The 24,572-nt window shown below is 37.8% G+C and overlaps 1 protein-coding gene across 2 annotated transcripts in view; it reads left to right on the plus strand.

Annotated features, from left to right (window-relative positions):
* LOC126194783 (protein Njmu-R1-like) overlaps positions 1-23,769 on the plus strand; it is a 101,881-nt gene extending 78,112 nt beyond the window's left edge. Inside the window, exons 7-8 of one of the 2 annotated variants that reach the window (XM_049933082.1) lie at positions 16,072-16,142; positions 23,167-23,768. In XM_049933082.1, the coding sequence (XP_049789039.1) occupies positions 16,072-16,142; positions 23,167-23,320 (225 nt within the window). In that variant the 3' untranslated portion in view covers positions 23,321-23,768. Of the gene's footprint in view, positions 1-16,071; positions 16,143-23,166 lie in introns of both variants that reach the window. The other variant, XM_049933083.1, reaches the window with a different exon arrangement.
* The last annotated feature ends 803 nt before the right edge of the window (positions 23,770-24,572 follow it).

Genomic DNA, 24,572 nt, shown 5'->3' on the forward strand with positions numbered 1-24,572 from the left:
TAGATAACATTCCTTTGGAGTTTATAAAATAATTTGAGGAAATGGCAATCGAACGACTATTCAAGTTGACAATAATCTATTAGACTGGTGACATTCCATGAAACTTTCAGAAAAATGTCATCCACACAATTCTGAAGATAGCAAGGGCAGATAAGTGTGACAGCTACTATACAATTTGCTTAATAGCCCATGCATCCAAGCTACTGACAAGAATAATATGCAGAAAAATGTAGAAGAAAATTGAGTATCTGTTAGATAATGAGTGGTTTGGCTTTCGGGAAGGTAAAGACAACAGAGAGGCAGGTTTGATGTTCCATTTGATAATGGAAGAAAGACGGAAGAAAATCAAGACGTGCTATAGTATTGGTCACCCTAGGAAAAGCATTCAACAATGCAAAATGGTGGCAAGTTGTTTGAAATTCTGATAAAAATAAAAATAAGTTATAGAAAAAGACTGGTAACATACAATATGTACAAGAATGAAGAGGGAACAATAATATTGGAACACCAAGAACAAAGTGCTCTGATTAAAGAGGATGTAAGATATGGATGCAGTCTTTTGCCCCTACTGTTCAGTCTCTATATCGAAGAAGCAATGATGGAAATAAAGGAAAGATTCAAGAGTGGGATTAAAATTCAGAGTGAAAGGTCATCAATTACAAGATTTATTGATGCCATTGCTATCCTCAGTGAAAGTGAAGAAGAATTACAGGATCTGTTGAATGGAATGAATAGTCTAATTAGTGCAGGATAAGCATTGAGAGTAAACTAGAAAAAGACAAAAGTAATGAGGAGTAGTGGAATTGAGAATAACAAGAAAGTTAATACCAAAATTGGTGATCACGAAATAAATGAAGTGAGGAATCTTGCTACCTAGGAAGCAGAATAACCCATGGCAAATGAAGCATGGAGGACATAAAAACACTGTAGCATACACAAAAAGGGCATCCCTGGCAAAAAGTAGTCTGCTGATATCAAACATATCTACATCTACATCTATATGAATACTCTGCAAATCACATTTAAGTGCCTGGCAGAGGGTTCATCGAACCACCTTCACAATTCTCTATTATTCTAATCTCGTATAGCGCACGGGAAGAACAAACACTGATATCTTTCCGTAAGAGCTCTGATTTCCCTTATTTTATCATGGTGATCATTTCTCCCTGTGTAGGTTGGTGCCAACAAAATATTTTCACATTCGGAGGAGAAAGTTGGTGATGGGAATTTCGTGAGAAGATTCCATCGCAACGAAAAACGCCTTTAATGATGTTCAGCCCAAATCCCGTATCATTTCAGTGACACTCTCCCCCATATTTCATGATAACACAAAATGGGCTGCCCCTCTTTGAACTTTTTTGATGTACTCTGTCAGTCCTATCTGGTAAGGATCCCACACCACACAGCAGTATTCTAAAAGAGGATGGACAAGCATAGTGTAGGCAGTCTCCTTAGTAGATCTGTTACATTTTCTAAGTGTCCTGCCAATAAAATGCAGTCTTTGGTTAGCCCTCCCCCGCACACACACACAACATTTACTGTGTGTTCCTTCCAATTTAATTTGTTCATAATTTTAATTCCTAGGTATTTATTTGAATTTATGGCCTTTATGTTTGACTGATTTATCGTGTAACCGAAGTTTAACAGATTCCTTTTAGCACTCATGTGGATGACCTCACACTTTTCATTATTTAGGGTCAACTGCCAATTTTCACACCATTCAGATATCTTTTCTGAATCGTTTTGCAATTTGTTTTGATCTTCTGAGGACTTTATTAGTTGATAAACAACAGTGTCATCTGCAAACAACCTAAGATGACTGCTTGGATTGTCTCCCAAATCGTTTATACAGATAAGGAACAGCAAAGGGCCTATGACACTAACTTGGGGAATGCCAGAAATCACTTCTGTTTTACTCGATGACTTTCCATCAGTTACTACGAACTGTGACCTCTCTGACAGGAAGTCACAAATCCAATCACATAACTGAGATGATATTCCATAAGCACACAATTTCACTATAAGGCACTTGTGTGACACAGTGTCAAAAGCCTTCTGGAAATCCAGAAATACGGAATCAATCTGAAATCCCTTGTCAATAGCCCTCAACACATGCAAATAAAGAGCTAGTTGTGTTTCACAAGTACGATGTTTTCTAAACCCATGTTGACTGTGTGTCAATAGACTGTTTTCATAATGTTCGAACACAATATATGTTCCAGAATCCTGCTGCATATCAATGTTGTAATTAAGTGGATTACTCCTGCTACCTTTCTTGAATATTGGTGTGATCTGTGCATCTTTCCAGTCATTGGGTACAAATCTTTCGTCGAGCAAATGGTTGTATATGATTGTCAAGTATGGAGCTAATGCATCAGCATACTCTGAAAGGAACCTAATTGGTATACCATCTGGACCAGAAGACTTCCTTTTATTAAGTGATTTAAATTGCTTCACTACTCCGAGGATATTTACTTCTACGTTACTCATGTTGGCAGCTGTTCTTGATTTGAATTCTGGAATATTTACTTCGTCTTCTTTTGTGAATGCATTTCGGAAGGCTCTGTTTAGTAGCTCTGCTTTGGCAGCACTGTCTTCGATGGTACCTCCATTGCTATTGCACAGAGAAGGCCTTGATTGTTTCTTGCCGCTAACATTTTTCACATATGATCAGAGTCTCTTTGGATTTTCTGCCAGGTTTTGTACAGGTTGTGGAAACTGTTATAATCATCTCGCATTGAAGTCTATACTAAATTTCGAGCTTCTGTAAAAGATCACCAGTCTTGGGGATTTTGCGTCTGTTTAAATTTGGCATGTTTGTTTCATTGCTTCTGCAACAGTGTTCTGACCCATTTTGTGTACCAAGGATGACGAGCTCCATCGTTTGTTAAGTTATTTGGTATAAATCTCTCAGTTGCTGCCGATACTATTTCTCTGAATTCAAGCCACGTCTCGTATACACTTACATAACTAATTTGGATTTACCATATAAATGGTAATTTAAGTCACCACCAACCATAGTTGTATGAGTCGGGTACATTGTTTCACGTTATCCATATTCCTATGAGCTTTCAATCTAGTAAACATTTAAAAATTCACTCTAAGTATAACAACTACATGAGTACACTTCACTCAACAGTTTATCCAACTTTACACTCAAACAATAAAGTACTGTTTTATGCTCATCCAGCATAGAGTTTAGGCTGGATGTTGTTTTCTGCATCTGCGTCCTCGCGATGCATGTGAGAGCTGTCTACTCCCCACATCAGATATTCTTAGTCAAATTATTCTCGGCGTATCTCTTCTTAGTCTAATACGTTGAGATCTTCTCTCCTTTCTTTTAACATTATGGCTTTCTTACGTCTTCCCTTTTGTTGCATTTACTAATTTTCTTCATGTGATTTTTAGGCGTAGTCCAGTTTCTCGTAATGGTTCTCTCATCTTGTTATACTCAGTTGCTAAGGCCACACATATCATCTTCTTATCTTGTTTTCGTCTCAAAATTCCTGTTTTCTTCTGTGACCTTCAAAGGTCGCCAAGTTCTAACAGTTTGTGATGTGTTAGGCAAAAAAATAATATTTTCTTATCTTTGTAATCTGATGATCACATATACAAATTTTGGTCACCATACTCATCGATTAACGATGTATTTGACTCAAAACTAAACAGAATTGTCTGCAGAACATAGATATATGACTACCAGAAACCAACTAAATAACATTTATAAGAGAGTTGGTTTAATAACCATTCCTCTTCTCACTATGAATCTCAATACATGTCTTTTCCTTTCCAAGTCCAAAACAAGCATTAATTAACAATACTTCAACTGGTTTTTTTTTTTTTTTCCACTACAATCGTCAAAGTTATAATACAGCACAGAATGCATAAACACTCCTTGTTCTTTCATTATGGCTTCTATGGCATGACTGGCAAACACTTGTATGTGCTGTTCGACCACCACATCTATAGTCGTCTCACGATAAACTTCAAACCTGCACACACAGACAGGTGGTGAGCAGTACATAGGCTCTCTCACATTTGTATTTAAAATATTGTGTGTTTGAGATGGTAGAAGGCCAAGTGGTTCTAGAATTTACACAGAAATTCTCGAAACACTACAAACTTTGGATACAGTATGTATTGAAAACTGATACACGCTGACTGATGTGTGCATAAACTGTCAAATCATTACTGAAACTAGAAAAGAGGGATGATTAATGTTCTCATAATGCACACAAGATGAATGTGTCAGCCACAGTGCCTCATACACAAGATGAAACACCTGGAATACGTTCTGAGGAGCAAAGGGTACTCCATCAGTTGCATAAGAAATATCATGAAATATAACTCTTAGCGAAGTGACACATTGGAAGAAGAAATGTGGTGTAGGGGCTTTCTGCCTTACATTCCCAGGGTGATGGACAGAATTGATCATACATTGTGCAGACTTGATGTAAATACTATTTACAAACCAACCGAGAAAATCAAAGAGTGTCTCAGATCAACAAAGGACAAAAGGAATTCGCTTTCAGTGTTGGGAATATACCACATGACTTGTACATGAGGATAAGTCAGTATTGGAATGCCTGTACAATCCATCAACACCAGGATAAATGATATTGCAGGTGGAGACAGGTGGCAAAATCAGCCATGGTGAGTGTGCGCTGTGTGAGACAGACCACATAATAAAATTTGCTGATGCTGAAGTTGTCATTGTGGAGAAGACAAACCATTTCTCCAGGCCAAAAGCTATCTTCTCCGACGCGATCAGTGTCTGAAAATGTGGCTCCTTACTGAACCATTCTCAAAACCCATCCATCACCTGTGTCTTGCTAATGGCCTTACTACATTGGATACAGCAGTTCTTGCCAGATTACCAAAGTTAAGCAGTGTTGGGCCTGGTCAGTACTTGGATGGATGATGACCTGGGTTCACTGGGTATCACTGGCTCAGGGACATGTAAGGTGCCAAAGTTGCATCCAGTTGGAAGACTTGCACAGGATCTTTGAGGCATACAGCATCATTATTGTTAATATTATTATTGTTCTTATTGTCATTATTATTATTATTATTTCTTTCTTTTCTCAGACGTTATGTCTGGTCAGAAATGGAAAGTGACGTGGCCCTTGATCAGGCGTGACTTCATTTTAACTGTACGGTATATGTTATATTGCATTTAGGAACTTTCGGGTAATTGAACATGTATCAATAATTACGGATTTCTGTATTTGTATATATAAGTTTGGATGTAGCTGTATTGCATTGATGTACTGGTGGATATTGTGTGGTATGACTCCTGTAGTTGATAGTATAATTGGTATAATGTCAACTTTATCCTGATGCCACATGTCCTTGACTTCCTCAGCCAGTTGGATGTATTTTTCAATTTTTTCTCCTGTTTTCTTTTGTATATTTGTTGTATTGGGTATGGATATTTGGATTAGTTGTGTTAATTTCTTCTTTTTATTGGTAAGTATGATGTCAGGTTTGTTATGTGGTGTTGTTTTATCTATTATAATGGTTCTGTTCCAGTATAATTTGTATTCATCATTCTCCAGTACATTTTGTGGTGCATACTTGTATGTGGGAACCTGTTGTTTTATAAGTTTATGTTGTAGGGCAAGCTGTTGATGTATTATTTTTGCTACATTGTCATGTCTTCTGGGGTATTCTGTATTTGCTAGTATTGTACATCCGCTTGTGATGTGATCTACTGTTTCTATTTGTTGTTTGCAAAGTCTGCATTTATCTGTTGTGGTATTGGGATCTTTAATAATATGCTTGCTGTAATATCTGGTGTTTATTGTTTGATCCTGTATTGCAATCATGAATCCTTCCGTCTCACTGTATATATTGCCTTTTCTTAGCCATGTTTTGGATACGTCTTGATCGATGTGTGGCTGTGTTAGATGATACGGGTGCTTGTCATGTAGTGTTTTCTTTTTCCAATTTACTTTCTTCGTATCTGTTGATGTTATGTGATCTAAAGGGTTGTAGAAGTGGTTATGAAATTGCAGTGGTGTAGCCGATGTATTTATATGAGTGATTGCTTTGTGTATTTTGCTAGTTTCTGCTCGTTCTATAAAGAATTTTCTTAAATTGTCTACCTGTCCATAATGTAGGTTTTTTATATCGATAAATCCCCTTCCTCCTTCCTTTCTGCTTAATGTGAATCTTTCTGTTGCTGAATGTATGTGATGTATTCTATATTTGTGGCATTGTGATCGTGTGAGTGTATTGAGTGCTTCTAGGTCTGTGTTACTCCATTTCACTACTCCAAATGAGTAGGTCAATATTAGTATAGCATAAGTATTTATAGCTTTTGTCTTGTTTCTTGCTGTCAATCCTGTTTTCAGTATTTTTGTTAGTCTTTGTCTATATTTTTCTTTTAGTTCTTCTTTAATATTTGTATTATCTATTCCTATTTTTTGTCTGTATCCTAGATATTTATAGGCATCTGTTTTTTCCATCGCTTCTATGCAGTCGCTGTGGTTATCCAATATGTAATCTTCTTGTTTAGTGTGTTTTCCCTTGACTATGCTATTTTTCTTACATTTTTTTGTTCCAAAAGCCATATTTATATCATTGCTGAATACTTCTGTTATCTTTAGTAATTGGTTGAGTTGTTGATTTGTTTCTGCAGTAGTTTTAGATCATCCATGTATAGCAAATGTGTGATTTTGTGTGGGTATGTTCCAGTAATATTGTATCCATAATTTGTATTATTTAGCATGTTGGATAGTGGGTTCAGAGCAAGGCAGAACCAGAAAGGACTTAATGAGTCTCCTTGGTATATTCCACGCTTAATCTGTATTGGCTGTGATGTGATATTATTTGAATTTGTTTGGATATTAAGTGTGGTTTTCCAATTTTTATTATTATTATTATTATTATTATTATTATTATTATTATGCTTCCATTTATGGACCCACTCATTTGTCACTAAGTGTTCCTCCAACGTGGAATCACTGGTATCTGCCATTATCCCTTACCAAACACAGAAAGGCGAATAATGAACTGGTCAACACACAGGCTTTATTCTCTTCCCTGAGCAGTCATATGACAGTTATGTTGCAATTCACAAGAGGAGCACTTAAGCTGTTTTAGTGATGAGTATGAGAGGTTCAAATGTTAACTGTCTTATCAACTCCTTTCATCTTGTTGTGCAGCTGCTGAGTCATCTGCCTTTCCTGCTCCTGCCTCTCAGTATCCCACTACCCTCTTCTCACATCATGTGTTCTGTTCCCTCCTCTCCCACATCCATAAGCTCATGCAAATGCATTCTAATAATCTGTGTAACCACTGTGATACCATACAGCTAGCGCTTATAGTTCAACTACCCTTCAGACAGGTAGCAGAAGTGACCTGCAATCCTTGCCTCTTCATTACACAAATTCTAACAATCAGAAGGAAACAATCCAATCCAAATGTAAATCTGCAGGACTGTTTTACTCCGAGTCTCCAGAGGTTGCCACTTGTCTTGGGATCACAAGTCTTATCACAGGTGGTGCTGCCAGTTCTGGCACTACCTCACTACTCCCAGTGCTGGTCCCAGCACCCATCCATGAACCTGCTGTAAAGGCTGCGGTGCAGCTGAACTACGGAAATTGCACATCAGGGCAGCTCCATGGCCAGATAGTGACCGTTCATGGTTCTTCAGCATGGAGCTCTCTTCAATAAGTGCAGCTCATCTGTAGTAACGCTATGGCCCACTCACTATGGTTCCTCAGCTTGGAGCTCCCATTGCTGAGCGTTCCTGACTCATCTGATTGACATCTGCTCACATTCACAGTCCAAGGACCATCTCACCCGCTGTGTCCAAACTGCTAGCCGTAATTGAGTGCAGCATCTGCACCGTGTCACAGGATGTCACCACTGTCTTCATCATTAAGCTTCCAATCTCGCAGGACATCAGTTACAACCAGGCCAAGAACATTCTACTACACTGTGATGGACACTGCACTCTCAACAAGCCAAACACCAAAGAAGTTTTGTTATTCACAGAGAATCTAGAGACTACTGTTCAGTTTGTTCATATGCTAAATCAGCCTTTTCCCTGTGGATTCACATCCATATGCATCAACACCTATATTGGACGCACCTCCACAAATGGATCTGAGCACTATGGGACTTAACTGCTGAGGTCATCAGTCCCCTAGAACTTAGAACTACTTAAACCTAACTAGCCTAAGGACATCACACACATCCATGCCCGAGGCAGGATTCGAACCTGCGACTGTAGCGGCCGTGCGGTTCCAGACTGTAACACATACAACCGCTCGGCCACCCTGGCCGGCACACCTCCACTTCCCCTCTCTGTGTCCACCTCTTCTCCCTCAGTCTGTTCACATCTATTTCTCTTTGCCCATTTCCCTTACATCCTCTCTCTGGCCAACACAAAACACCTGCCCTGATCGGCTGCCAATATGTCGGAACCTGGAAAACTATTTCTTGCTCTTAACGTATTGGCTGCTCTGCAAAGCAGATTGATTGGGCAGGCCAGTACTGTTCTCACAATCATATGTGTTGTGCAGGGCAGCCTATACGCTAGAGGCTGGAAGAAAAACGTTTTTGGCTAAATCTCCACTTCTGTTGAAGCTAGGAGGTTATAAACTACACAACGCTGATACTTGTAGACCTGCTGCTTCTGTGCCAAATTTGATATATGTACCAAATTTGGTTGAAATCTATCCAGGGGCTTGGGAGGAGATCCCAGACATACTCACATACACCCTGCTTTGTATACATAACTGATGAGCATTCATATTGCCTATATCTGTCCTAATGTTCATTAGAGTGTCATATAAGACAATTGAAGTAAGTCAGTCAAGAACTTTTTGAGACTTCTGCTAACAGTGTTTCCCCCTTAGTACTCAAATTTCGTATTTTATATTTCATATGTATTTAAAAAAACATACAGCCTACATTGTCCAGATGTTCATTAGAGTATTGTGTAAAAGTCTGAAGTAAATCAGGCAAGTACTTTTTGAGATTTTTTGGTAACAATGTTAAAAAAGACTTCTCTGTGTAGTAGTGTGTCTGGATCCTTCAACTGCAGTAGTGTGTGTGTGTGTGTGTGTGTGTGTGTGTGTGTGTGTCAACTGCGGTAGTGTACATTTGTGTGTGTGTGTGTGTGTGTGTGTGTGTGTGTGTGTGTGTGCGCGCGTGCGCGCGCGCCACACATCAATTGGCTAAAGGTGAGTGGTTGCCTTTACTTTATTTTATGTATTGTTCCATCAAGGAATTTCCATTATTGTCACTATTTTACACTGTTACATGCATTTAGTTCAGGTGATTAGGGACTTTCTAGCCACCCCATATAGTTTTACTAACTACAATCTCTTATTTTTCCTCCCATTTTACACAAATGAAAGTGCTCCAATCAATGCTGAAAACCAGAAAAACAACATTTGTTTACACTATGATATGCTGTTTCCTGATCTTATGAGATTTCTGTTGACATTTTTTATTCTATAAATCAGTTATTATTCTTAGCTCCACTACTCAATAATTAGTGTTAAGTTGAAAAAAACATAATCTGAATATAATAGAGGGAAACGTTCCACGCGGGAAAAATATATCTAAAAACAAAGATGATGTGACTTACCATACGAAAGCGCTGGCAGGTCTATAGACACAAACAAACACAATCATACACACAAAATTCTAGCGTATAAACACTATTTCTCAGTGTTTTCAAATACAAAAACCACATTTTTCTACATGGTCACCCTTACTTCTCCAATATTTTGTTAACTTTGTAATGTTATTCAGAAGGGAAAAACTTTACAGTTATACTTCGAGCCACTAACACAACACTTCTTTCATAACACCATTACACAAAAAAGTTTTTATCTGCAACTGTTTTCCACAATCCAGACAAATGAAAAGTCAAATTGTGTGTAATCCAAGTGGTGTTTTGGTTGTGAAGAACTTGCACTTACGTTTATTACATTAAATACCCAAAACTGTTTGAAAAAAATTCATATTATGACAGACACTAGATCACAATAAATTCATAAACTCAGTGAGTGGGTGGGTTTCAGGTGTCAATATGCAAATTATTTTGTTGAAAAATGTAAACTCACAAACTGTTTTATCAAAACAGGTGCCATGTTTCTTTAAGATTCACGAGTATTTTAACACATGTGTCTGTGACTAGTGACTTCCAGTAAATTATGGGGAAAATTTTGAGCTGTTAAGTAACTCTACCAGAAGTTCAGATTAATGGGTGTACATTGCATGATGCACCATGTGTGAAGTTCATGGGTGTCCAGATTGATAGTAAACTGTCGTGGATACATAAGCCAAAAGCTCAGTTCTGCCGGCTTTGCACCCAGGAATCTCTCATTGTGTAGACCTGGAGACAAGTTTGCTAGCAGACCCTCACTGAATTCTGTCCTGCAGTATATGGCATAAAAAACTTTCTATTCTATGGATGTTTTCAGTAAGAATACTTGTAAAGTTGATGACTAAAAATGTCTCAAATCTCTTCAGGGAGCTTACCAGTATATATAGTCTCTAATACTAGTTGTGGTTAATAACAAGAGAATGTAAATGAACTCAGCAATTCACAAGCACAATACTAGAAGTAGAAATAATTCCCTATAGACTAAGCATCCTTCTCTAGGGTTCAGAATGACTTTTTATATTCTGGTGCAAAAGTTTGTGGCAGGATACCAGTGTACATAAGATAGGAAATTGAAAATGCCTAAATATTTAAACACAAAGTAAAAAAATACAACTTTCACCCAATATATACAGCACACTGAGGTGACAACAGTCGTGGGGTACCTCCTTTTGCTCAGCACATTTGCAGCAACTCAATGTGGCATCGACTTAACAAGTCGTTAGAAGTTCCCTGCAGCAATATTGAACAATGTTGCCTCAATAATTGGAAAAATGTTGCAGGTGCAAGATGTTGCAGCCAAACTGACCTCTCGATTATGTCCCGTAAATGTTCTATAGCATTCATTTCAGGTGGTCCAAGTGGCCAGATAATTCAGTCGAATTGTCTAGACTGTTATTCAGCCGCTCACTAACAATTGTGTCCTGGTGACATGACATCATTGTTTGTGATCATGAAGCCCATGAATGGCTGCAAACAGTCTCCAAGTAGCCGGACATAACCGTCTTCAGTCAGTGATAGGTTCATGTAAACACAGCCCACGCCATTGTGGAGCCACCACCAGCTTGCATAATGCCTTATTGACAATTTGGATCGATGGCTTTGTGGGGTCTGTGCCATACTCAGAACCTACCATTAGCTCTTACTAACTGGAATTGGGACTTGTCTGACGAGGCCATGATTTTCCAGTTGCCTAGGGTCCAACTGATATGATCATGAGCACAGGAGAGGCACTGAAGATGATGTCATTCTGTCAGCAAAGTCACTCACATCGGTCATAAGCTGCTGTAGCAGATTAACACCAAATTTTGCCACACTGTCATAACTGATATGTTCGTTGTATGTTCCACAATGATTTCTGGAGTTATTTCATGCAGTGTTGCTTGTCTGTTAGCACTGACAGCTCTACACCAACACCTCTGTTCTTGGTCATTCAGAGAGAGCCTTCGACTACTGCCTTGTCCATGGTTAGAGGTAATGGCTGGATTTGGTATTCTTGGCACACTGTTGACACGGTGGATCTCAGAATATTGAATTCCCTAATGATGTCAAAAATGGAATGCTCCAACTATCATTCTGCAATAAAAGTCTGTTAATTCCTGTCATGTGGCCATAATCATGTTGGAAACCTTTTGACATGAATCACCTGAGTACAAATGACAGCTCCGTCAAAGCGTTGCCCTTTTATACCTTGTGTATGCGAAACTACTGCCATCTATATTTGTGCATATCACTGTCCTCTGACTTTTGTCACCTTAGTGTATATCTTAATATGTGAACTCAGGAATGTAAATTCTACATGTCTCCAATAATTTATCAGACAGATCCTGATTTTGCCAGTATATAAACACCTAATTGCAGTCTGGGTAAAGTTTGTTTGAAGTATTGGATGATAACAGCAGCTGAGTAGTATGGAGGAGGAGCAGTGGCTGTTTTTAAAGTAACTGATTTTCTCCTAACATGCATACATAAGATAATCTAGAAGCACTTACCATAATTATCAGTTGAGTAAATTAGTGCTAGTCATAATTTATTGTTAGCATTCTTATAAAAGTTGCTCATAGCAATTGCATCTGCCTGTTAATCTATAACTAAGCATGTTCCACACCCACCTGAAGGCTGTCCTTTTTGGCTGGATTGACAGAACGCTATTGTTGAATGAGTGAATGAACAGATGATGAAACATATACAAAATATCTCACAATAAACACCTGGAAAAGAAACAGTACAGGGATCTCTAATAAAGTTGAGAGTAGCATTAACAGTTTTTAACAAACTTACTTGTGTAATGAGGAAGAAGAAATAAACAATGTCATGGTCACCTAGACTGACAGAAAGGTGGTCAAGAGTACTGACATTTGGTGAAAAGGGAAAAACCCACCAAAACTGGTAATTATCAATGTAACAAAGATCAAAGCTCAAGAGCCATAGCCATAGGTACAGGACCACAATCAACACAGCCCCAAGGAATGTCATGTACTTGTATTTGCTATGGATACATATTTCAGCAAATATTATTATGTGAACATGGCCTTTGGATCTTGTGATAGAAATACAGCTACAGCATCACAACACCCAATGCCTCGGGCGTCTTGACACTAAAATGTTCCTTGCCTGGCTTCTTGTATAAAGGATTCTGGTTAGGTTTATCACATGCATATTGAAAGAAAATGTAATCAACCTATCTCCTGTACGAATGGATGCTTTTGCAGCGATATCCGTTAATACACTCCTGGAAATGGAAAAAAGAACACATTGACACCGGTGTGTCAGACCCACCATACTTGCTCCGGACACTGCGAGAGGGCTGTACAAGCAATGATCACACGCACGGCACAGCGGACACACCAGGAACCGCGGTGTTGGCCGTCGAATGGCGCTAGTTGTGTAGCATTTGTGCACCGCCGCCGTCAGTGTCAGCTAGTTTGCCGTGGCAGCATACGGAGCTCCATCGCAGTCTTTAACACTGGTAGCATGCCGCGACAGCGTGGACGTGAACCGTATGTGCAGTTGACGGACTTTGAGCGAGGGCGTATAGTGGGCATGCGGGAGGCCGGGTGGACGTACCACCGAATTGCTCAACACGTGGGGCGTGAGGTCTCCACAGTACATTGATGTTGTCGCCAGTGGTCGGCGGAAGGTGCACGTGCCCGTCGACCTGGGACCGGACCGCAGCGACGCACGGATGCACGCCAAGACCGTAGGATCCTACGCAGTGCCGTAGGGGACCGCACCGCCACTTCCCAGCAAATTAGGGACACTGTTGCTCCTGGGGTATCGGCGAGGACCATTCGCAACCGTCTCCATGAAGCTGGGCTACGGTCCCGCACACCGTTAGGCCGTCTTCCGCTCACGCCCCAACATCGTGCAGCCCGCCTCCAGTGGTGTCGCGACAGGCATGAATGGAGGGACGAATGGAGACGTGTCGTCTTCAGCGATGAGAGTCACTTCTGCCTTGGTGCCAATGATGGTCGTATGCGTGTTTGGCGCCGTGCAGGTGAGCGCCACAATCAGGACTGCATACGACCGAGGCACACAGGGCCAACACCCGGCATCATGGTGTGGGGAGCGATCTCCTACACTGGCCGTACACCACTGGTGATCGTCGAGGGGACACTGAATAGTGCACGGTACATCCAAACCGTCATCGAACCCATCGTTCTACCATTCCTAGACCGGCAAGGGAACTTGCTGTTCCAACAGGACAATGCACGTCCGCATGTATCCCGTGCCACCAAACATGCTCTAGAAGGTGTAAGTCAACTACCCGGGCCAGCAAGATCTCTGGATCTGTCCCCCATTGAGCATGTTTGGGACTGGATGAAGCGTCGTCTCACGCGGTCTGCACGTCCAGCACGAACGCTGGTCCAACTGAGGCGCCAGGTGGAAATGGCATGGCAAGCCATTCCACAGGACTACATCCAGCATCTCTATGATCGTCTCCATGGGAGAATAGCAGCCTGCATTGCTGCGAAAGGTGGATATACACTGTACTAGTGCCGACATTGTGCATGCTCTGTTGCCTGTGTCTATGTGCCTGTGGTTCTGTCAGTGTCATCATGTGATGTATCTGACCCCAGGAATGTGTCAATAAAGTTTCCCCTTCCTGGGACAATGAATTCACGGTGTTCTTATTTCAATTTCCAGGAGTGTAAAACATTTTCAGGTTTCAAGCTGTGTCAAGTGGTTTAGTGCCCACAAGCTCTTGGCAGAGATCTCCTCTGCCATTGTCAAGTGGATGACAATGGCAGAGGAGATATCTGTCAAAAGCTCATGGGCAGTAAACCACTTGACGCAGCTTGAAACCCGAGAATGTTTTATTAACGTGTTTCCTCTCTTGACATTAAGGATTTCATTGTTGATATAACAGATAATGAATCCCCACCATCTGTGCGCCAAATATCCAGGTAGATGGGAATGATCAAGTCATCAGTTCATCAGATTCTTCAAGGAATGATTTCCTACCCTTATTGCTAAACCATTGTGCAGATATTGATTCCTAATTAAGTATGCTGAATGAACTTGTCCATGATTGCTGACATGAAAACATATAGTTACCCTTTTTCCTCCTTTGAGTATTACAAACAGGTAAGGCAACTTTTTTCCAAGGTGAAATGTACACTTTTTAGGTATAATTTTTGATGAGTAGAAGTGTACATGGCCAGTCTTTCTAACACCGCAGTTACAAATGATAAATATTTTCTTTGCTCATACTGGCTAGCTGAGAAGGCTGATATGTCTTTGTACCCCTTGTTTTTGCAATATGTGCTAGCAGAAATGCAGGGTGACGTGCCTGAAAATCACCAATATTTAACTACAGGATGATACGCTACCATCTCGCAGGGAAGATGTACATACATTTTTAGTAGATGTATGACCAAATCAGTAAATTGGGCAAAATATCATATATATATATATATATATATATATATATATATATATATATATATATATATGGATACCGCTCTCCAAATGTCAGATGTCCGACTGTGTAATACTGCCTGCAAATGCTGAGAAGACTATATAGTAGCAATTATTATTACAGACATGTTGTGGGATATCACAGGCAAATTATTTCAGTGAGTTGCAGCATGAAGTTTGTTCCAGGAAGTTCATTTTGAGTAATATCTCTAATATGTATCTTCTGTATATGACATGTACACATTTTGATTGTTGCTGTGTAAATGAGTATAATAATGTGCCACTACTCATTCAGTTCACTTTATTTGTGCCATCTCTGCAGTCACCTTAATAAGTAGGCCATTCCTTTTTCATTGTTTTTATATCTCATTGCACTATTCCGTGACCTGCAAAAGAGAGACTATACAAGATGGATATGGAAAGATATATGTGACTATGACTTTTTGATACATACCAACCTGGCATTGAGGAGAAAAAAATATTGCTTCTCTGTAAAATCTAGTATGAATGATATTCTCCTGATGCTTTCTTCACTAATTCAAGCCTCCTGTGACTACATGTATTGATCAGTTCTGTACTCCTTTGTTACTGTCACATGTCTTCCTTCCTGCTTTGTTACCAAAGTGTCACATTGAAATTATCTTTGCAAACAAAAAACTTGTCATTAATATTTTTTATGCTGGAGAGTTCACACTCTTATTCTTGGACCATTCATACCACTATCTATCCCACAAATACAACAGCAGTAGTATTGAAACTGTATTATAAAATGTCTCTATCTATATTATTTTGGAAATTTCAAAGTCTTTGACTGTTAGTTGTTTTAAAGTATCAAGTGGATATCTTCAGGTGTCAGATTTTACCAATTATAAAGCAAGGAACGAAGGAATAGTAATGTCTCCAGTAAAATGACAGTTATGCTAATTTTGTCACCAAATATTATTTAAGCTTTTATAATAAGCATGTCTGTCCTAAAATTCAGGTGTACAACCTACTTCATAGAATGTTAACCTTTTTTTCAGACAATTAAGGACATGAACACACTGAAAAGATTCCTGAAACAATCAGAAACAGATCACTATTCATTATACAGGTAAGTTAACATATGACATTTAGAAAATGAATTCTAAATTACTTTATTTCTTTGTCACATACACACATTTTTTTACAAGTCTATGTCTATAATATCAATATTTACAGTATTGACCGCCTTCTCACATCAACTTGTATGTGCTTTAAGTTGAAGTATATCTGTGTTATTTATTCATCATCAAATGCTGCAATAAGTTTGATGATCACACTGAATATAAGCTGTATATATTTGCTGTGTAATAGTGTGAAAGAAAGATCATACAATTTCATGGTGATCACATCTGGAAACCATTTTCAGATGAAAGGATGATATTTAAGATAAAAAGAAGGTGGAGAGCATGTATTAGGTGCTGAAACCAGAACAGAATTCTCAGAAAGATACAATTAAGAATAAGGAATCTGTAAGCTCCTAAGGCAGATTTCATGAAAGAGGTGTGGTAGTTATCTCTAGGGATGGCTGGTTATAGATCTGTTGCTGATCTACCCTGGATTGGTCATGGCTTAATTCATTGTCACTCCAGGCTGGTGTATTCTTGCTGTAACTAATTAAATTGGTATTTAATGCAATAGCAGCATCAACTAGCCAAGACAGGAGCACCAAGAAGGAAGTAACTGATTGTGTGACTTCTATGAGTTCCTAACCAGGAGTGAATTGTATAATTTCATCTGTGTGCTTTGATAGTTTAGTTTCTTGAGTTCCTGCATGTTAATTTGATATCTAATGCACAGTTCCTGCATTATCGTTTGCGTCGGAAAGTAAACTGCTTTTGTGACATACTACAAGTTCCTAATCAGGGGGAAAGTATTTAGTCTCACATGAGCGCTTCGGTAGTTCAGTTTTTGAATCTCTGCATATTAATCTAACTTATTAGACACAGTTCTTACATTTTTGTCAGGGTCTACAGTAGAGTTCTCTACTCTACAAAAAAGGAGACACCACAGATGTCAATAATTACTGGCCATTATCCTTGCTTACAACATTTTCAAAAATAGTCAAGAAAGTAATGTACTCAAGAGTGGTTAGTCATCTCAACAGTAATGGGATACTTAGTAAACCACAGTTTGGATTTCAAAAATGCTGTTCCACTGAATCAGCAATATGCAGTTTCACTGTCAACATAACAGAGTCCTTAAACAGAAAAATGACATCAATAGGAATTTTCTGTGACTTATCCAAAGCATTTGATTTGAATTTTTGTTACAGAAATTACAATCCTGTGGTATAAATGGAACAGTGTATGAATTATTTAAGTCATATCTACAGAACAGGAAGCAAAAAGTTTCTTTATATGCTTTAAGTGATTTAAGGAAGTTTCCCACTTCATCTAACTGGGGTGAAATTACATTAGGTGTTTCAAAGGGTTCAATCATGGGTCCCCTTCTGTTCTTGACATACATGAATGACCTCCCTTTTCATCTGGAACAAGAAGCTAAACTGACATTGTTTACTGATGATACAAGCATCATTATTAATCCAGTAAAAGAAATTCCAATAGAAATTTATACAAATACTGTCTTTGGAAAAGTTATTGATTGTTTTTCTGCAATTGGGCTTGCTGTGAACTTCGGAAGAAAAAAAAAGTACATCCAATTTTCTACTACAAGAAGTACAGTTCCTTCTATAAATATAACACAGTCAGTAGCCAGGGTAGAGCATCCTAAGTTTTTGGGTGTACATACAGTATAGATGAGAATCTTAATTGGAAAATTCATATTATGGATCTCCTAAAGCAATAAGGTTCAGCAACTTTTGCAATCAGAATAATTGATGATTTTGAGGGTATAGAGATTATCAAGCTAACATAATTTGCTTACTTTCACTCTCTGATGTCATACGGAATAATATTTTTGGGTAACTCAACACAGGCAGAAATTATTCACTGCTCAAAAGAAAATTGTTAGCATAATGTGTGGTACTCATAGTCGCACATCTTGTAGGCATCTGTTTAAAAGGTTAGGAATTCTTATAACAACCTCACAGTTCATTTACTCAGTAATGAAATTTGTTCTCAACAACATGGACCAGTTTATAAACAAAAGTGACATTCATGATTATAATACCAGAAGAAAGAAGGATTTACACTATCCTCTACTTAACCCATCTTTGGCACAGAAAAGCTGCTGTAAAACTTTTTTAAACTCATATCTCTTTGACAACTCCTTCTGTAACACAGATTAATTCTTGAATAGGAATAAATAAATCTATAGGTATAAATAAATAAATCTGTAGGTATAATATATGCATTTTGTGCCATTTAAGGGAGTGGGGAAGGTAATAAAAATTTTAAGCATTTATTATTATTATTTTTTAAACAAAAGAAAGAAACCTTGATTCATGTGTGCATTTCTTATGCACTTGACACGTTACCGTGAGATTGAGCGATGGAACATGTAACTAATTAACTAACTATGCTGGCAACAAGACACAATCAATAACATCTCTGCACAATAGCATTGGAAATACTATAGACGACAGTGCTGTCAAAGCAGAGTTACTAAACACAGCCTTCTGAAATTCCTTCACCAAAGAAGACAAAGTAAATATTCCAGAATTTGGATCATTAACAGCTGCCCACACGAGTAACGTAGAAGTAAATATCCTCAGAGTAGTGAAGCAACTTAAATCACTTAATAAAATTTATTACGTTTGAATGCATTACGGGAACAGCAGTGATCAATGTCTTATAAATAATTACTATTAAAAACAGTCTTGATCACAATTTATTTAACAAGGTGACCAGTTTCGACTACTACTGTGGTCATCTTCAGACCATTGAGTAGGAACCTCTTTCTGTTGGAGAATCACTACTAACCCTCTAAACTTCTTGTAATTTTCCAATACCTGACATGGCAATAAATGAATTACATTTGAATGCATTACGGGAACAGCAGTGATCAATGTCTTATAAATAATTACTATTAAAAACAGTCTTGATCACGATTTATTTAATAAGGTGACTGGTTTCAACCACTACAGTGGTCATCTTCAGACCATTGAGTAGGAACCTCTTTCTGTTGGAGAATCACTACTTTCTCCAACAGAAAGAGGTTCCTACTCAATGGTCTGAAGATGACCACAGTAGTGGTCGAAACCGGTCACCTTGTTAAATAAATCGTGATCAAGACTGTTTTTAATAGTAATCACCTAATAAAAGTTAGTCTTCTGGTCCAGACTGTATACCAGTTAAGTTCCTTTCAGAGTATGCTGATAGAATAGCTCCACAGTCATATACAACCATTCGCTTGACGAAAGATCCATATCAAAAGACTGGAAAGTTGCAAATGTTACATCCATATTCAAGAAAAGTAGTAGAAGTAATCCACTAAATTACAGGTCCATATCATTAAGATCGATATGTTGCAGGCTTTTGGAACATATATTATTTTCAAACATTATGAATTACCTCAAAAAAAAAAAAAAAAAAAAAAAAAAAAAAAAAAAAAAAAAAAAAAGAAAAACACCACTAGCTCTTTACTCTCACAAAGTGTTGAGAGCTATTGACAGGATTTCAAGTTGATTCCATATTTCTAGATTTCCAGAAGGCTTTTGACACTGTTCCACAAAAGCGGCTTGTAGTGAACTTGCGTGTGTATGGAATATCGTCTCAGTTATGTGACTGGATTCATGATTTCCTGTCAGAGAGGTCACAGTTTGTAGTAACGGACGGAAAGCCATAGAGTAAAACAGAAGTGATTCCTGGCATTCGCCAAGGTAGTGCTATAGGCCCTTAGGTGTTCCTTATCTATGTAAACCATTTAAGAGACAATCTGAGCAACCCTCTTAGATTGTTTGCAGATGATTCTGTCACTTATCGAATAGTAAAGTCATAGGAAGATCAAAGCAGATTGCAAAATGCTTTAGAAAGGATATCTGTATGGTGTGAAAATTGGCAATTGACACTAAATAACAAAAAGTGTGACATCATCAACAAGAGTGCCAAAAGAAATCTGTTAAACTTTGGTTACATGATAAATCTGTCAGATATAAAGGCAGTAAATTCAACTAAATAACTAGGAATTACAATTACGAACAACTTAAATTGGAAGGAACACAGAAAAAGTTGTGGGGAAAGCTAACCAAAGACTGCGTTTTATTGGCAGGACACATGGAAAATGTAACAGATCTACTGGAGAGACTGCCTGCACTACACTTGTCCATTCTCTTTTAGAATACTACTGTGTAGTGTGGGATCCATACCAGATAGGCTTGAAGGAGTGCATCGAGAAAGTTCAAAGAAGGGCAGCACGTTTTTTATTATTGCAAAATAGGGAAGAGAGTGTCACCGAAATGATCCAGGGACATTATTAAAATGGAGGCGTTTTTCATTGTGGTGGAATGTTCTCACAATATTTCAGTTCCCAACTTTCTCCTCTGAGTGTGAAAATATTTTGTTGAGGCCGACCTACATGGGGAGAAATGAACACCATAATAAAATAAGGGAAATCAGAGCATGCACCTAAAGATATAAGTGTTCATTTTTTCCGTGTGCTGTATGAGATTGGAATAATAGAGAACTATTATGATTGTGGTTCAGTGAACCATCTGGCAGGCACTTAAATGTGATTTTCAGAGTATCAATGTAGATGTAGGATATGTGTTTTGCAATGTGGCACAGTTAACTTCTAGAAGAAATACACTTGCAATGCATCAAATGGAAAATTGTGTACTCAGTAATGATTATAATTAAAGTTGTGGCCCTTATAAAGGTAGCTGTCTAGTCAGAGGTAAGTGCTGTGAGGTTGAAAAAATTTAGAGAAATAAATAAAGATTAAATTAAATTAAAAGATGTGGAAACTAGACTGAGAAGAAGGAGAAAAAGGACACTGACAAGAAATGATATGAAAAAGATCAGTTAAAGACCATGTAAAAATAGACTGATGCACGGCCATTGAGATAAACAAGAAAGGAAGGAGAGACATCAACAAAGACAGAGGTCATACTAGAAGTGAGATGAATCTCTTGCAAAATGAAATCATGTAAATGGGAAGATGTTGATGTGTATTAGAAAACATGTATATAAAGGGAGATGAACCTGTTGGAAGGGTAATGAGGCAAGCAGACAAACGCATTGACTCATAGTGTTTTGTTGACTGCAACTTAGAGGAGAACATTTGTAAATGGGGAATGAGTAAATAGATACACTAACAGAGGAAAAACAGTTCTTTTAGTATGTACATACATGCTGTCAAGAATAATTGTTATTGTAAGTCTTGTTATAGAGTTATTGAAGGACATTGTATTTGCTGAGTGAGTGGTGTAGTTGTTAAAGTACTGGATCCACATTAGCAAGTAGAGTGTTCCAAATTTTCATTCAGCAATGAGATTTAAGATTTTTGTGGGCTCCCTAAATTATTAGTTAAGGTGAATAACACTATGCAATAGTAAGATCCATGAGTAATTACTTTTTCCGTCCTTCTGTGATCCAAGATTTTGCTCCATTTCTAATGTCCTTAACATTGACAGGGTATCTAATACTAGTGTTCCTGCCATATTATTTACAGGATTTGTAAATAGGTACATAATTGATCAGATTAGCAGAAAGACTTCCATTGTAGAAGGACCCTCTCCTTTCCCACTAATGCTAATCAGTCAGTTTATCACTAGAACTACATTATTATATGGAGTTAATGATGCTTATTGATCAAAAGTAGTCATCTATGTACTGTAAGAATAAAGGCATATTTTGTGATGTGTGTTATTTTTTGCACAACTGAAGAGCAAGGTTAACACCTGTTACAATATGTGAGAGTATGTTCTATAGGCAGGAAATGCCAGAAAAATTTATGTCTCTGTGGTAGTTGATCAAAGAATTTGATTTTGTAATAGTGTTGGCTTCTAATAAGAATGCTTTTTCTAATATTTGCATACACAACCTTTGAACTTGATCTCAATCAAGAAATCTATTCACATATGTAGACAGTGCTGTGGTATGTAAATGTTTTCCTAACATTGGTAAAGTACCAGAATCGATCTGTCACTCCCTAGCAGAGTGTGTGCTGCTTTGAAACCACATGGCAGATTAAAAGTGCATGCTGGCCCAGAACTTGAACTCAGAACCTTGCATTTTGCAGGCAATGCTCACACTGACCAAGCTCTGGAGGCATGACACATGACTCACTTGCATAGCTTTATTTCTGCCAGTTTTTGTCTCTTACCTTCCAAATTTGGATGTTTAATCATGTACATTTGTTCATTCATCGTTGAACATATACAACCTTCTCTCCTTTTTGTTGTTCATTATTGCATCACAATACACTTCCTTTAGTTGAAGATAAATTTCTGCAAGTTTCATCTTATGAGCATTCAAAAATTGGATAACACTTCTGACATTAGTCTGGGAAATTTTGTATCACACAGTTCATGTTAAAAATCATATAATGCACAATAAAAAGTTATTTTTATTGCCACTCATGTAACATTGAAACAAAATCTCAAGGAATCTATTTGATCTCAGATGGATAACTGATGCCTGCACAGAATTGGTCAGCACAGTAGAAATGTGCACTAGGTTATTGTTTCTTGGATTGTCCTTATACTTCTTTTTACCAGCATGACCAGTATTGAATAGGACTGCCTGAAATGAGCTCATGGTGTAGAGTGTTGTTTTCACTGTATGACCAGTACAGGCTTCAGATTTGAACTGAATCTTTTAAGTTAAACATATTAACCATATTCAAAAATTTTGGTTATTCTTTCATTTCTAATTAGCTTGAGTATGAAAATGATTGTTATAAATTTATCCATATAATGAAAATTCATCTCTTATGGCATAACAGGCTACATATAATGATGTTATGTTTTACTCAGCATATTATATACAGTACACAGTTTTAATCATCTCTGTTCTATATTTTAAATAAATAGTGTTAGTGTATAATTGGCATTGGTAATTCATGTTACAGAAACATTAATTTTATGCTAGAAATGTAATTTGTGTTAAGCAGAAATCTATGAAAGCTAATTGTTTAGCTCTGTGTTATTTTAATATTTTGTTTAATTTCTAAAATGGAAATTTATGTTACAGAGCATATACATTCCTCCTCTCTTCGGGCAACAGTGATATTCTACTGAAGCAAGTTAACATGGAAGGGTCTTCAGCAGGGGATGTAATAGACGTACTCGAGCAACATTTGAATGAAATGAGGCCAAGGCATACTCCTATACATACTATTACCTGAATTTAATTTACACGATGCACAAAATATTTAGGAAGATAAGGATTACCTTAGTTTTACTTTTAACAAAAAAAATCAGATGTCACCAATACTTTTGTATTTCTTAAGAACTGCTCATTAGTAGCATTGAAAGACAAAATGTTATATATTTTGAGGGAGAAACCTTATAGCTGTGGAAGAAGTACATGATACCAGGTATGTAACAAAAATTTTCTGCCAGTTGTAAACCACATAAACAGCTGACAATAATTAATTATAGGGAGCTTACATTACTGATGACACTTTCCATATCCTATTTGCTCTTAAAGATGCTGTTAACTAATGTCATAAGTAACTAATATAAACGCTGTTACTTAGCTGCTATTATGTACAGTAACAGCTGTTTCTGTTGTGTAGTAGTAGGAATAGTCAGTATAATGAAACTGTAAATAATGTGTAAAGTAATGTATAAATAATACAGATATAAAATATAAAAGTAATGTATAAAACCAAATTTAAAATATCTAATGTGGGTTAGATTTTTTTTATAATATCTTTGGTCGTTGTTGCTGTGTATTTGCATGTCCTACTTTGGTAGTTGATGTTTAATGCCAAGATCATCGTACACCATCAAGAGGATGGCAAAGATACGAGGGTTGTTTTTTAAGTAAGGGCCGTTTTTATTTTTTAAAAAAGATACAAATACTTTTGTAAAAAAACTTTTATTTTCTGATTCTACACTCTTTTACCTATTTTTCTACATAGTTGCCTTGTTTATTTAAGCACTTGTCATACCGTACAACTAAGTTTTTAATTCCCTCTTCAAAGAATTCGGCCGCCTGCTCCGACAGCCAAGAGTTCACAGCCGCTTTCACTTCATCGTCGTCATTGAAGCACTGCCCGCCAAGATGGTGTTTCAGGTACCGGAAAAGGTGAAAATCGCTAGGAGCAAGGTCGGGGCTGTATGGTGCATGGTCCAAAACTTCCCAGCCAAAAGAATCAATCAAATCCCGAGTCTTTTGAGAGATGTGAGGCCTAGCGTTACCATGCAGGAGCAAAACTCCTTTTGTCAGCATGACGCGCCTTTTGTTTTGAATTGCTCTGTGGAGCTTCTTTAGAGTTGCACAGTAGGCATCTGAGTTGATTGTCGTTCCTTGTGGCATAAAGTCCACTAGCGAAACACCGCGCCAGTCCCAGAACACAGTTGCCATAATCTTGCACTTTGACAGCGTCTGTTTGGCTTTGACCTTGACGGGTGAGGTTGTGTGTTGCCATT

Source organism: Schistocerca nitens, chromosome 7 (assembly GCF_023898315.1).
Source record: "Schistocerca nitens isolate TAMUIC-IGC-003100 chromosome 7, iqSchNite1.1, whole genome shotgun sequence".
Classification (NCBI taxonomy): Eukaryota; Metazoa; Arthropoda; class Insecta; order Orthoptera; family Acrididae; genus Schistocerca; species Schistocerca nitens.